At 51.0% G+C, this 13,980-nt stretch overlaps 1 protein-coding gene across 1 annotated transcript; it reads left to right on the top strand.

Annotated features, from left to right (window-relative positions):
- Positions 1-15: 15 nt before the first annotated feature.
- Positions 16-9,174, top strand: ACTR1B (actin related protein 1B). Its single transcript, XM_025931766.2, has 11 exons — positions 16-161; positions 2,187-2,251; positions 3,517-3,592; positions 4,754-4,879; positions 5,233-5,357; positions 5,590-5,806; positions 5,942-6,034; positions 6,126-6,300; positions 7,586-7,647; positions 7,890-7,930; positions 8,098-9,174. The coding sequence occupies exons 1-11, from the start codon at positions 114-116 to the stop codon at positions 8,198-8,200; spliced, it is 1,131 nt and encodes a 376-aa protein (XP_025787551.1). The 5' UTR covers positions 16-113; the 3' UTR covers positions 8,201-9,174.
- The last annotated feature ends 4,806 nt before the right edge of the window (positions 9,175-13,980 follow it).

Here is a 13,980-nt window from a genome sequence, read left to right as displayed (position 1 = left end):
AGGGGCGCGGCACCGGGTTTGGAGCTGCTGTCGTCTAGGTCCGCCCGCCCGCCCTCCCGCCCGCCTGTCCCTCCTGCAGGCCCCCTGCTGGGCAGGGCCGGCCCGGCCCGGCCATGGAGTCCTACGACATAATCGCCAACCAGCCCGTGGTCATCGATAACGTGAGGCCCGGCAGTCGGGGGGAGGGCGGGAGTCCCGCCCCCGGGGGTGCACTCGGCGGCGCCAGGAGGACCCCTCCCCCCGCCCGTCTCCGTTAGTCCTCCGAGCGATGCCCGCCCGACACCCACTCCTGGGGCTCTCCTGTTCACCTGGCTCTGTAGCTAGGGCCATGGGGCCAGCCCCTCCACCGACGCCGTGGAGCCCTTGCCCGAATCCTCCCCGAGCCCGGTGGGGACGTACTGGAGAGGCATGGGACCCATCTGTCTGGCTACTTGTGGTCATCGTGGGGAGTGCTGGAGTGACAGTCGAGCGGCCCAGCCAGTGCACCTGTGTCAGGCCCAGGGAGGCACCTGGACTCTTCTTGGTTGAGATGAGGGCCCCTAGTTAGGTTAGGTTAGTTTAGGACCCCAACCACTTTACCCCCTTCTCGGGCTCTGGCTGCCCCTTTTAGTGGAGGAGGAGGGAAGGCATTTGCCCTTTTGCAGAGTGCTGGACTGATCTTTCAGAGAGGGTTGGCCTGGTGACCTCTACAACAGCACTTCCCAAGGGGCTGCAATTCTAAGCAGGACCTCCAGAGTGGACAGGCCCTCTTTTCCTGAGACTGGAAAGAAGAAAAAAAAAAAAAAAATACTGGTTAAGCTCTGCCAACCATATATCCACCATCACCTGGTTGGCCACTTGGCTACTTTGACCCTCTCCTTAAGTGCTCACTGCTCTGTGCTGAGCAGAAATTCCACAGCTAGCAGGACAGTGGAGAATTCAGGACCACTCTTTCTAGGACCCAAAGCAGTTTGGGATAATGGTTTGGAAGCTTCAGAGAAAAGTTGCCTGGCTTCCTTGTGGCCTTGTCCTTCAGCACTGGGGCTCAGCATGTTTTCAGCTGCCCTCTAAGGATTTCTGGCCTCAGAACTGTCTGATCCATAGGAAGAAAATGAAGGACGGGGATATATGGATCTGCCTCTAGCTCGGTATCTGCCTCTGCTGTGTGAGCCTTGGAGTTTTTTATAATGACTCCCACATGACCCCCATGTAATCCTGAATGGCTGTCTTTTTTGGAGTACCCACGTGGGCTCCTTGAGTCATAGCAGGGGGTGTTTAATAAGAAGGCTAGAACTAGGCTTGGGGGTTCCGTCCAGCAGGCTACGGGATAGACTAGGCCACTTCCTTTCTTGGTGGGCAAATAATTCACTTAGGCTAACCAACAAGCTTAGGAGTTCAGAGGGCAACCTGCTTGGTCCTTCTGGGTTTCCAGCCCCTCCTCTGTAACATGAAAATGTTTATTTCTGCACTGCAGACCCAGAAGGTTGTAATGGAGATCTGTGGGAAGTAGGGTTGAGAGGCTGATTCCTTCATTAGGTGGGAGGTTTCTGGATGTCCGGTTCCCTTTAAGAGCGTAAGTCCAGTTTCTGTGCTGGAGCAGTGGCAGGACCAAATTCACCTGTAGTCTTTGGAGAAGACACTTGAGGGGAGGTGCCAGTTGTATACACAATGATCTTGCCGGGTGGGTCCTGTATGTGGTCCATGGCTGTTGGGGTGGGGATGACCAGGGGCTATTTAGAAAAACTACATTTAGAGGTTGCTTCTAGCCGACTTTTGGAAGTAGCTTGTGCCACTTTGGATTCCTCCTGTCTGGAGCTGGCCCTAGAGTACGCAGAGGAGCATGTACTTCATGGTTTCTCAGTCTCTGCACTGTTGACATTCTGGGCTAGATTATTCTTGGTGTGAAGGGCTGACCTGTGTATTGTAGGATGTTTAACAGCACCCCTGGCCTCTACCCACTAGATGCCAGTAGTACCTACCCCTTTCTCTGTCCTCCCCAGTCTCCAGACATTGTTAAATTGGGGGGAAGGGGTGCAAAGTCACCCCCTAGTTGTGAATCACTGGAGTACTTGTAAATGATCATGCCCTCTTGGTGGGTCTCAGACTTGCTCCCCAGGCTGCCATGATCTGGACAGCCAGCTCTACTGCAGGGCACTGCCTTCATCTGGAGGAGCACATCAGGAGCTAAACATTGTTTTTCCTTTCAGGGTTCAGGGGTGATCAAGGCTGGCTTTGCAGGAGACCAGATTCCCAAATACTGTTTCCCAAACTAGTAAGTGTTGCTCAGGCAGCAGCCCTAACCTTTTTGTTGGATTCCAGGAAGAAAACTGGCTCTGTGTCACAGCTCTTTTTGAGACCAACTCTTGCCCCCACATATAAGGGAAAACACCCTTTGTTTTGTGTTTGTGAGGCCAGTGGTGTTAAGGGCTCTGGAAGGACAAGAGAAGTGCTCTGGGCTTCCTCTTCTTTGAAGTCTGATTTTGGTCCCTCCTTGAGCCAGGGAGGGAGGAGAAGCTACCAGCATTCCCTTGGGAACAGGGTGTGGTAGCAGCAGCCAGAATGGAAGGGTGACATCTCTGGGAGAAGGACCTAACCTCAGAGGAAAAAGAGTGGGGAGTTAATGCAAAGCCACTCCTTGCTCCCAGGAAATGTTTTTTCCAGGGCTTGTTTATTTTCCAACTGGAGAAAATAATTGGTTCCATCAAGGGGAGTCTTTCCCTGAATGGAGCAAGTGGTGGCAGGGGTAAGAAGGAGGTGAAAGCATGGAAGAAACCTGGGAGTGCTCCTTCAGCCACTCGAGTGCATTGGGAAGTTTTCCTCAGTGGGAATCTTCTCAAATCCCGGAGGTTATAGAGGGATTGGCCTAAGCGGAGGCGGTAGGGCAGGGGGGATCCTGAGGCCCCCAAAGTGGCTGGCTATACTGAGAACCCCAGGCCTGGTCAGGGGCAGGGCCAGCTTGGAGCACCCAGTAGGGCTTCAGCTTTCCTTTCTGAATTCTACCTGTGTACAATTAAAAGGCAACTTGGGTCAAATTTTGGAATTGTAGCTTATCTAGTCTTCCAAGAACTGACTCTTTATTCTGGAAGCCCTGGCAGTGGGAAGGGGCAGGATCAAATGACAGAGAGGGGTGAACAAGGGAGCCATGACCCAACTTCCTGGGACCTTGGTCTGCAGACAGTGGCAGCAGCCCTGCCCTCCTGAAATCAAGAGCGTGGGCTGAGTCATTATGGCTGCTGAATCTGACCCACTGCCAGGGCTGGACCATGAAGGGCTGAGATTCCAGAGCTCTCAGCCCTGTCTGGGAGGGAGGGGTGGGAAAAAGATACCTTTTCTTCTGACCCTGAGCATACCATCCTGCCAAGGTCTGGTCTCTAGGCCTGTGTCCCTTAGGCCTGGGTTCTGGCCTTTGCCACATGGCCACCTCTGGATACTTTAGAGTAGTTACCCTTTTGACCACAGGAGTTAGACTTTGGCTTTCCTGGACATGGACTCATCCATGCCCCCTGCCCACCTTGGTGACTCTACCTGTCCTTGCAGTGTTGGGCGCCCTAAGCACATGCGAGTGATGGCTGGAGCCCTGGAGGGGGACCTCTTCATTGGACCAAAAGCAGAGGTAACACCTGTGGAGCCTGCCTTTGCCTGGGTTTGGGGCCTTCACAGTTCTGGGAGCATTGGCTGGTGATCAGAGCTGTACCTCCCAAAAGGGCATCTGTTCTCTGGGGCCATCTGCCAAGCGTCTTCCTGGGCTCTCAAGGCTCCATCTTGGAAGTACTATGAAATGGCATGATGGTTTCTGTATGGGGGAACAGACTACTTAACGCCCTATTTTGTGGAAGTAATTTGGAAGCTATAGAGGAAAGAATTGATTAAAAAGTGACTTAAGGGACACCTGGCTGGCTCAGTCAGTAGAGCATCTGACTCTTGATCTCAGAATCATGAGTTTGAGCCCCGTGTTAGGCATGGAACCTGCTTAAAAAGAAAAGTGATCTAAGAGTCTGGATCACTCAGATTTGATGACTGATAGAAACAAGAACTGTGGGATCACCTATTACTCTCCATCTGGGGTGACTTGTCTAAGTACTGCATGGCCAGTTGAGGCCCCAACAGGAGGAAGCAAGTGTAGTTTAGGAGTTTAGGCACTGGAGAACATGGTTGGGGGGGTAGGGGTGTGCCTTAGCCAAGAGTACAGATAAAGGGCTCTCAGGAGATGGGGTCAGAAGGAGCCATGCCTATGGACGAGAGAGGTCAGGTGGTGTTTGGTGAGAAGGGGCACGTTTGGTAGGAAGGGAGGACACTGAAGGGCAGGTCTGTGCGGAAGATGTGAGCAGTGGCTCCAGAGCTGGGAGGAACGGTAGGCAACAGGCAACCACAGGACAGGACAGCATGGGATTGGCCATGAGGCAGCTCCTGGTGGTGGGGAAGGAAGCTGGGCAGTGTGTGAGGAGAGAAGAGGAGAGAACATGTTGGCAGTGAGTAGAGAAGCCCAAGAAGCACAGCCAGGGGAGGAAGGTGAGGACTAGGATGGGAGGGAGCATATCACCACCCTCTCTCTCCCCTGCCCATTGAAGCTGGCTGGACTCTGAGGGCCTGAGAAGCTGCTGCTGGACAAATGAGCCTGTACTGGGTTTAGGACCCCACCACTGGGCATGAGGACACCCAGTCAGCAGTAGTGGTTCTCTTCAGGGCAGTTGAAAGGGCAGCTTCCAGGAAAGCAGAAAGCAGTTGCTGGAGAGCAGCCTGGTGCTCCAGCTGGCCTTCCCACCCTCCTCCGCAGGAGCACCGGGGGCTGCTGGCCATCCGCTACCCCATGGAGCACGGCGTGGTGCGAGACTGGAACGACATGGAGCGCATCTGGCAGTACGTCTACTCCAAGGATCAGCTGCAGACTTTCTCCGAGGAGGTGTGGCAGCCAGCCCCTCCCACCAGGCTCCACATTTTCTCACCTGTGCCCTCTCACTGCTCTGTTTCCTTTCTGGTTGGGTTTCCACGCTTCCTCTGCATGTTATTAGGGCCTGTTGCCACTTCATTTTGTGTATGTGGGTACACAGAGTCACTGGCTGCCAAGTCGAGTTTTCCGGAGGGAGCTGGATCTTTGGAAGAATAACTGATGGCAGATAGTGGGATAGTGCTCTTGGGAAGGATAGCAGGCTACAGCTGCATGTGCTCATGGGAGGGTGTTTGGCTCTCTAAAAGATCCTTTTAGAGCCTAGCATGTTGTCTTTGCTCATGCCTAAACCCTGCCATCTCTTGTAGCATCCTGTTCTCCTAACGGAGGCTCCACTGAACCCGAGTAAGAACCGGGAGAAGGCAGCAGAGGTGTTCTTTGAGACCTTCAACGTGCCAGCCCTGTTTATCTCCATGCAGGCTGTGCTCAGCCTGTGAGTGCTCCCTAAGCCCTAGGGTCCCCTGAGTCCCCATCCTCCCTGTGGCCATCCTCCTGCTCATGTCTGACTTCCCTGTAGAAACAGCCCCGTGGTAACTGTTCCTTTAGGGAGTTCCTCATGTCCCTTTTTCAGACCAGATAATGCAAATGTCCCAGGGTCCCTTCCAGGGGTGAGGAGGTCCCCATGCCTCAGTGGCTGAGGTGAAGGGATGCTGACCTGGTGACAGGTATGCAACAGGACGCACGACGGGAGTGGTTTTAGACTCAGGGGACGGGGTCACTCATGCTGTCCCCATCTACGAGGGCTTTGCCATGCCGCACTCCATCATGCGGGTGGACATTGCTGGTCGTGATGTCTCTCGCTATCTCCGGCTACTGCTGCGCAAGGAAGGAGTTGACTTTCACACCTCAGCTGAGTTTGAGGTTGTCCGGACCATCAAAGAGGTGACAGAGGGCAGGAGGGTGAAGAGGCAGGCTGGGTGGGGCAATGGGCAGTGGTGGCACCAAGGTGTGAGGTTGAGCCCTGGGTGTGGGTTTCCCGGTTGCAGCCTTCTGAGCGTTGTCCCCTGCCCACCGCAGCGAGCCTGTTACCTCTCCATCAACCCTCAGAAGGATGAGGCTCTGGAGACAGAGAAGGTGCAGTACACCTTGCCAGATGGCAGCATGCTCGATGTAAGTTGCCAGGTCTGGCCCTGGGTGGCAGCGGTGATGCTGGCATCTGGAGGAAGAAGGGGCCTGTCCCCCTCAATCTTGTGTTCCAAAGGTGGGGCCAGCGCGGTTCCGGGCCCCTGAGCTGCTGTTCCAGCCAGACCTGGTAGGTGATGAGAGTGAGGGGCTCCATGAGGTGCTAGCCTTTGCCATTCACAAGTCTGACATGGACCTTCGCCGGACACTGTTCGCCAACATCGTGCTTTCAGGTGGCTCCACACTTTTCAAAGGTACCACCATTTGGGAGCTGGTGATTAAGACTTAAACTGCACCCCACTCCCTAGAACCTGGGACGTGGCCCATTTTCTGTTGGCTTTTTGGTGCTCAGTTAGCATTTATTTATTTATTTGTTTGTTTATTTTAATGTTTGTTTTTGAGGGGGGTGGGGCAGGGAGAGAGGGAAACACAGAATCCGAAGCAGGCTCCAGGCTCTGAGCTGTTAGCACAGAGCCCAATTTGGGGCTCAAACCCACAAACCATGAGATCATGACCTGAGCCAAAGTCAGATGCTTAACTGACTGAGCCACCCAGATGCCCCAAGCATTTATTTTTTTAAGAGAAAGATTTAAAGTTAACTTTTATTTACTTTGTAAATAGGTGCTAAGTTTGCATAAGATCTAAAATGTGTTCGATGAAGTCTCCCTTTTCACACTGTCTTGGTCACCCTGTTCCGCCCCCTGGGAGTTACTAGTTTCTCAACTATGTGCTCAGCAGCACTGTGCATATGTAAGCAAATGTTAATTTCCCCTTGCTCCCGCTTTTATACCCATCACAACATGCTCTACAAGTTGTGCACCATGTATTTTTCATGTAGCCCCCTATCTGGAAGATCTTTCCCTGTCCATGTGAGTTCTTTCATATGGCCATGTGATAGATCACTGAATGGATGTGCCATTTACCCGTTGACCTGCCGGTGGCCTGTGAGTTCGTTGCAGTCATTTCTAATCACAGAGGTGCTACACCCGATTACCTCATATGCTGTCATTTCATGTAATAAGAATATCCCTAAAGGAGAAGTCCTAGGAGAATTGCTGAGTCAGAGGGTGGGCGTATGTACTTGTTATCTAGTAGATACTGCCTAACTCCCCCCACCCCCGAGTGCCACTTATGCCCCCACCAGTTACAGAGGAGAGTCCCCCGGCACCCTCCCAATACTGTGATAGGTAGAAATAGTAGACATTTTCTCCTGATTTGTCATTTGCCTTTGACTTTGCTTTGGGTAGATTTGGGCTGCTGGAGTGTTGGGTGAGGAAGAGCATAAGAGCTCAGCAGCCAGGCCGAGCTATGTGACTTAGGGTTCCCTCTCATGCTACCTCTCTGAGGAAGCTGGGCCCACCTTAGGCATGGTGCTGACTCTTTTCTTCCTTGGGGTGACTCACCCCCATCCTTGATCCTGGAAAGAACCACCGAAAGAGGGGCGACAGCAGCTGGGGCCGCCAGAGGTTGGAGATGGAGGTGCTAGTGGTAAGGGGGTTCAGATGTGGACTCTGGGCTCAGCCAGCCTTGTGTTCACAGGCTTCGGTGACCGATTGCTAAGTGAAGTGAAGAAGCTTGCCCCAAAGGATGTCAAAATCAAGGTGAGGTTTCAGGGAACCCCATGGGGCATGGGGATACTGGGCAACCTTGACTGGGCGAGGAAAGGTCAAATGCCACCCCCAGACACCCTCTCCCAGCTCTACCCAGCCTCCTCCCTTGCCCTGTTCGGCTGCTCCCACTACTCCCAGCTGATGCACTTGCTATCTGGCCTTGGGCCCTGGGGGAAAGGCTCCCAGGGCTGAGGTGGGGGATGGGCAGTTACATTACTGCTTGTTCCCTCTAGATCTCGGCCCCTCAGGAACGGCTCTACTCCACATGGATCGGGTGAGGCGGGGTTCACGGGGAGGGCTCTGGGAGGAGACCATTGGCCCAGGCCAGGTGGAGGTGGGTGGAATTCCCTCCCAGGTACAGGAAATGGAGCTCTGAGTGCCCACAAGAGGCCGATGGCCCAGCCTTTAGGTCCACAAGAGTCTATCCCTCCCTCTTCACAGTGGCTCCATCTTGGCCTCGCTGGACACTTTTAAGAAGATGTGGGTGTCCAAAAAGGAGTATGAAGAGGATGGCTCCCGTGCTATTCATCGTAAAACCTTCTAGTGCCCAAGGAGGTGTAGCATGTTGGGAGAGTAGGAGGAAAGGCGAGTCAGAGCCCTTAACCCTTTCTGGTCTGGGCTCACATCCTAGGCCTAGGGTCCCCTGCATGCCCTGAACCCTGGGCAGGTGGGGCAGCTGCGCTTCCCTGCAGCCCTCCCCCTGCAGCCCTCCCCTGCACACACACACACGCACACACGCACGCACTCACACATACATGGTAACATTTAGCTGCATGGATGGGAGTCAGGAGCTGGAATGAATATAAAAGTTGAGAAGCCCAGCTTTGGATTGTTCCAAGGGTCCCCCTTGGCAGGGCCTTGCTCTGACCCTCAGGCTGTATCCCTGAGCTCCAAGGCCAGATACCCAACACCCCATTTCCTTTGACAGGATCCCTCCCTGAGCCAGAGTGCCTGGATGCCTGTGTACCTAGCCTTGGGGAGTGGGGTGGGGGAGGGGTGGCCAGCAGCTCCCGGCTGGTGCATCCCTGCTTCTCATGCCACATTTAGGCATCCCTTATCCTATCACATTCAGTCCTCCTGTCTTCCTGGGTGGATGCCTTGGTGTAGGCTGAGGACTGGGCAGTCTTCCATCCATCCCCAGCCAAGGGGTCTGGCCCAGGATCAGACCCTTCGGAGCCAGGGCAGAGGATCATGGGGTTCAGGCGGCCACAGTTTATTGGTGGTCTCCCTTCAAAGCACTTCATTGACACTTCATTGACCATCTCCTTTACCTTAGTACCTGGATGGGAAAGGGTTAATGGTCTTCATTTGTTGAGAGGAAGCCACTTAATCAGGAGTCAGACCTAGAGGGAGTGAGGGGGGCACATTTCCTTTTCCCATCTCTCCCATGAAAGAGGTTTTCATTGACCCTGTGGCCAGGACCCCCCACCTCCCTCTCCCAGATATGTATAATAATTTAACACAGTTGCCTGAAAATTTTTTTGTAAATCATTATAGTAATAATTATGGAAAGGCCTAGTGCGTGTCTGTTTTCTTGTGGTTCTTTGTGTTGTTCGTTTATCTGTGTCTGGGGACTTTGAGAGAAAGGACCATCAAGAAGGCATCAGGCATTGGCTCTAGCTCAGAAGCCTGAGGGTTTCAGTGGTTGGCGGGGCAACGTGGCATGCGAGGCCTCAGGAGGCCGGGCTCTCAACCTGGTTATAGAATTCCCCAACCTCATTACCCACTTGCCACAATCCACCCAGAGAAGCAGAGAACTTGGAAGCAGAGCACAAGGCTGCCTTCCTCAGCCTTATTCCTGGATAAGACTCATGGCAGGTGGGGCTGGTGCTCAGTGTGTCTACGCCCTGCCCATTCTGTTTGGGCACCTCTGATGGTCAGCTCAGATATGGCTGAGGCTGACAGACCCAACAGTGATGCAGGCTCAGGGCAGGCCTCCTGGAAAGAGAGTGTTGGGGGAGGTGAAGAAGGCTGTGTTGATAATCTGAGCTCTGAAGGAAAAAGCTGAGGAAAAAGGGGGGTACAGTGAGGAATGAGAGTTCAGAGACTGTCTGCCCTTTCCTTCCTTCATCAGGGATCTGAACACCTGCAGTATGTCCAGGAGGGTGCCACAGGTTTGGGGCCATGTCTTTGCCCCCACAACCATACGGGTCAGGGGAAGATGATTAACTGGCCATTTTGGTAGCATTGTGGGGGCCAGAAAGAAGGGCATCGAATCCAGCAGGTGGGGTAGGCTGACTTGCATGGGTTCAGGAGGGGTCAGCCAGGTAGGGGAGGGTGTCCCAGGTTGAAGTAAGAGCTCAAAGGGATGCCTGAAACCAGTGTGGCTTGAGACCCGAGGTCCTGGACCCCAGTGATGCCAAGTCAGCAGGGAAGAGTAAGTGGCCTCCTCTGGCTATAATGCAAGAAAACCAAAAAGGGAGGTTGGGGCCATCATGTGGAAGGCCTTGAGAGGGTTTTTAGCTGTGTCCTGGTGATGGACAGCCAGCCACGGAAGGATGGTTGTCATAGCCATGTGTTGAAGGCATTTGGAGTTTGTGGGGCTGAGAGAGGGCTGAGAGCTGAGGAGATCAGGTAAGAGGGGAGAGCTGACTGAGGCCTATCTTCACAGGGAGTTTCATAAGGCTTTGTGGTCACAGAGTAGTTAAGCCTGTACCTGCCCTCAAAGGAGAAATAATTCATGAAGAATCCTTTGTTTGGGGTTGTGTTCGTGGTACCTCTTTCTCCAAACTACACAGGTTTGGAGCGTTATTACTTTATTCCTCTCTTTTCCGTACCTCTTCCGCATTCTGTCAATTACCACATTCTGTTGGTTCTTTTGTAGTGCCTTCCTACCTGCTATTCCTATACTATGATCGTCTCCACCACCCTATCGCATAGCAGTAGCTTCATTCTCCTCTGTACCCAGTCTATTTGCTCTTGGATCTCAGGCCCATGTACCCTTGGTTCTGCCACTTCCTAGTCCAAAATGTCAGGCAGTTCTCCACTGCCTAGTGGAATGAAACCAAACTGATATGTCTCTGGCAAAATCCCCTTCATGAACCACATGTTAAATTCAGGCCCTTTGGGATCTGTTTCTTTCCTCTTTTAGGTTCATATATCATCATGCCCTGTTCTGCCCTCCAGCTTCCACTCTCTGCTGGGAATGACTTTCCCTCATGTCTGTCCAAATCCCATCCTCTAAGGCCAAGCATAATGTAACATCTTCCCCACTCCATCTTCCAGCAGGGATGGTGTGGTTACAGAGCTCTGGCCAAGTCGGGTTTTCCATTGTCAGAGAAAAGCTACAGGCAAAAAGGTGGTAAGGCTAGAATGAACTTTGTGGTGTTGGACTGGAGGTTTGGATTCTTGGTTTTTAATATACATACCGATAGATGCTGAAATAAATAGGCATCAGTGTGTGAATGCTAGGGTTAGAATACATGCATTTCCCAGCCCTGTCTGCTTGGAGGCCTTGGCCACAGTGACACCCCAGTAGCAGCAAGCACTTATAGGGTCCAGATTGGGGCTTCTGAATACCACTCTCTAATAAAAGGAACCAGAGCTCCCTGGAGGAATTCCAGATCTAGGGCAGAGAGTATAAAATGAGCCTGGAATATCTTGTGGTACCATAAAATAAGGAAGTGCTCCGGGGTGCCTGGATGGCTCAGTCAGGTAAGCTTCCGACTTCAGCTCAGGTCATGATCTCACAGTTCCTGGGTTCGAGCTCCGCATCGGGCTCTATGCTGACAGCTCAGAGCCTGGAGCCTGCTTCAGGTTCTGTGCTTCCCTCTCTCTGCCCCTACCTTGCTCGTGCTCTCTCGCTCTCAAAAATAAATAAACATTAAAGAAAAAAATGTTTTTTAAAGGTGAGGAAGTGCTCCAAAAACAAAGGGGGCTTATTCTCTTAAGGACACAGAAATCAACTTGAAAAGAGCACCCAGTAATCAAATCTGTGATGGATTATAAACCATCCATACAATAAAATATCAGAGTCCACTCTGATATTAATAATTGAATAGATGTATACATGGAGAAGAAGGGACAGTTCTTCCTTACAGTAGTTCAATTCATATAGAAGGAATACTGGAAAATGGAAATCACCATAGGCAAACCACAGTACCAATTGCTGTCTGTAAAAAATAGATGCAAAAATTAGTAGAAGGGGTGTCTGGGTAGCTCAGTTGGTTAAGTGCTGGACTTCAGCTCAGGTCATAGTCTCATGGTTCATGGGTTCGATCCCTGGGTTGGGCTCTGTGCTGACAGCTCAGAGCCTGGAGCCTGCTTCAGATTGTGTCTCCCTCTCTCTGCCCCTCCTCCACTTGCGCGCGCGCGCTCTCTCTCTCTCTCTCTCTCTCTCTCAAAAATAAACATTAAAAAATTTTTAAAAATTAGTGAGCAAAAGGACATTTGCATTGCTTCAAAGTTATCTCCCCCTACCCAAGATAACTAGTAATTACAAAAGGAAAAATAATAACTTTATAATGGAGAAACCTAGTAGATACCACCTTAAACCAATGATCAAATTTGTATCCCCGGTATTTAGTCATTGTCTCTTTTTTTAAATTTATTTTTTAATGCTTATTTATTTTTGAGAGAGAGAGACCACAAGCAGTGGAGGGGCAGAGAGAGGAGGAGACACAATAAGCAGGCTCCAGGCTGAGCTGTCAGCACAGTGCCCAACACGGGGCTCAAACTCACAAGCCATGAGATCATGACCTAAGCTGAAGTCGTATGCTTAACTGACTGAGCCATCCAGATGCCCCTTTTTGTTAAATTAAAAAAAAAATTTTTTTTATGTTTATTTTTGAGAGAGAGAGACAGCATGTGAGCAGGGGAAGGGCAGAGAGAGAGGTAGACACAGAATCTGAAGTAGCCTTCAGGCCAGATGCAGGGCTGGAACCCACAATCGACAAGATTATGACCTGAACCGAAATCAGATGCTTAACCGACTGAGCCACCCAGGTGCCCCTAGTCACTGCGTCTTGATATAATGCACCAAGGGTGCAGTGTCACATTTGGTATTCCCACATAACCACAATCTAGCCAGGAACACAGGCAAACCCAAACTGAGGGCATTCTATAAATTAATGGACCAGTTCCCTTGTTCAAAAGTGACAGGTTATGAAAGACAGGAACTGTCACAGATTGAAGGAAGACTGAGGTATGACAGCAAAATGCAATGTGAGGTCCTGGATTGGACAAGGACCTTTCTGGGAAAGCAGGCAAAATTAGTAAATAGCACTGTATCAGTGCGAATTTCCTGGTTTTAGTCATCATGCTATGTTAACATTAGGGGAAAGTGGGTGAAGGGTAAATAGGAACTCTGTGCAATCTCTCTGTAAATCTAAAATTACTTCAAAAGGGCAGGGAAAGAGCTCAGGCTCAAGCTAAGTGTTCTGGACTCAATTCTGCCACCACGACTAGCTAGCTAAGTAATCCTCTTCCTAGGGTTCGCTATCTCTAATATGGGGGTGATAATAATAGTACCTACCTCATGAGTTTATAAACAGCCTGGAAGGTGAGCCTGGAACATTTTGTGCCAGAAAATAAAAGAAGTGCTCAAAAAATGACAGGATATGTCAAAAGGCCACAGGAGCCAACTTGAAGAAGTTCCTACCAGCCAAATGTGGAATGAATGAAACATCAGAAGCTAAACAATAGTTATGAATTATAATCCACTGAATATAATAAAGCTGATATAAATGAACCAAAGTTTTGGTGAGGAGCAAGTTATTGACATCTCCAAGTATTACTCCATAAGATACTTATTAAAAATTAAGGAGCAACTGCACAGTGGAGAAGTCTGGCAGACACTAGGCGACCAAAGTAAACCCTGTCAGCAGTGGGACAAGGTGACATCATATGCCTAGCAAGAGTGCAGCATCACCTCTGCAGTGCTCGTACCCAAGACACAGAACCTGAATCCAATCGTGGGGAAACATCAGACCAACCCGAGTTGTTGGTGTAATTTTCAGAAGTGTCAAGGTCACAAGAGTTAGGGAGAGGCAGGAACCGTTCCAGAGGGGAGGAGATTAAAGGGACAGGACAACTAAAGGCAACACGTGATTCTGAACTGGATCTATAAAGGACATTTATAGGCACATTTAGCAAACCCTGAATAGGGTCTAAAGATTAAATGGTAAAAATGTACAAATCGTAATTTCCTGATTTTGATGGTCATATTATAGGTGTATAAAAGAACGTCTTTGGGGCACCTTGGTTTCAACTCAGGTCATGATGTCACGAGTTTGTGAGTTCGAGCCCTGCATCAGGCTCTGCACTGACAGCCCCTCTCTCTGCCCCTTCCTTGCTCCCACACACTCTCTCAAAATAAATAAATAA

The sequence above is a fragment of the Puma concolor genome, chromosome A3 (genome assembly GCF_028749965.1).
Source record: "Puma concolor isolate L17-30 chromosome A3, mPumCon1.1.hap2, whole genome shotgun sequence".
Classification (NCBI taxonomy): domain Eukaryota; kingdom Metazoa; phylum Chordata; class Mammalia; order Carnivora; family Felidae; genus Puma; species Puma concolor.
Note: the sequence above shows the minus strand (reverse complement) of the source record. Positions and strands in the feature narration are given on the sequence as shown.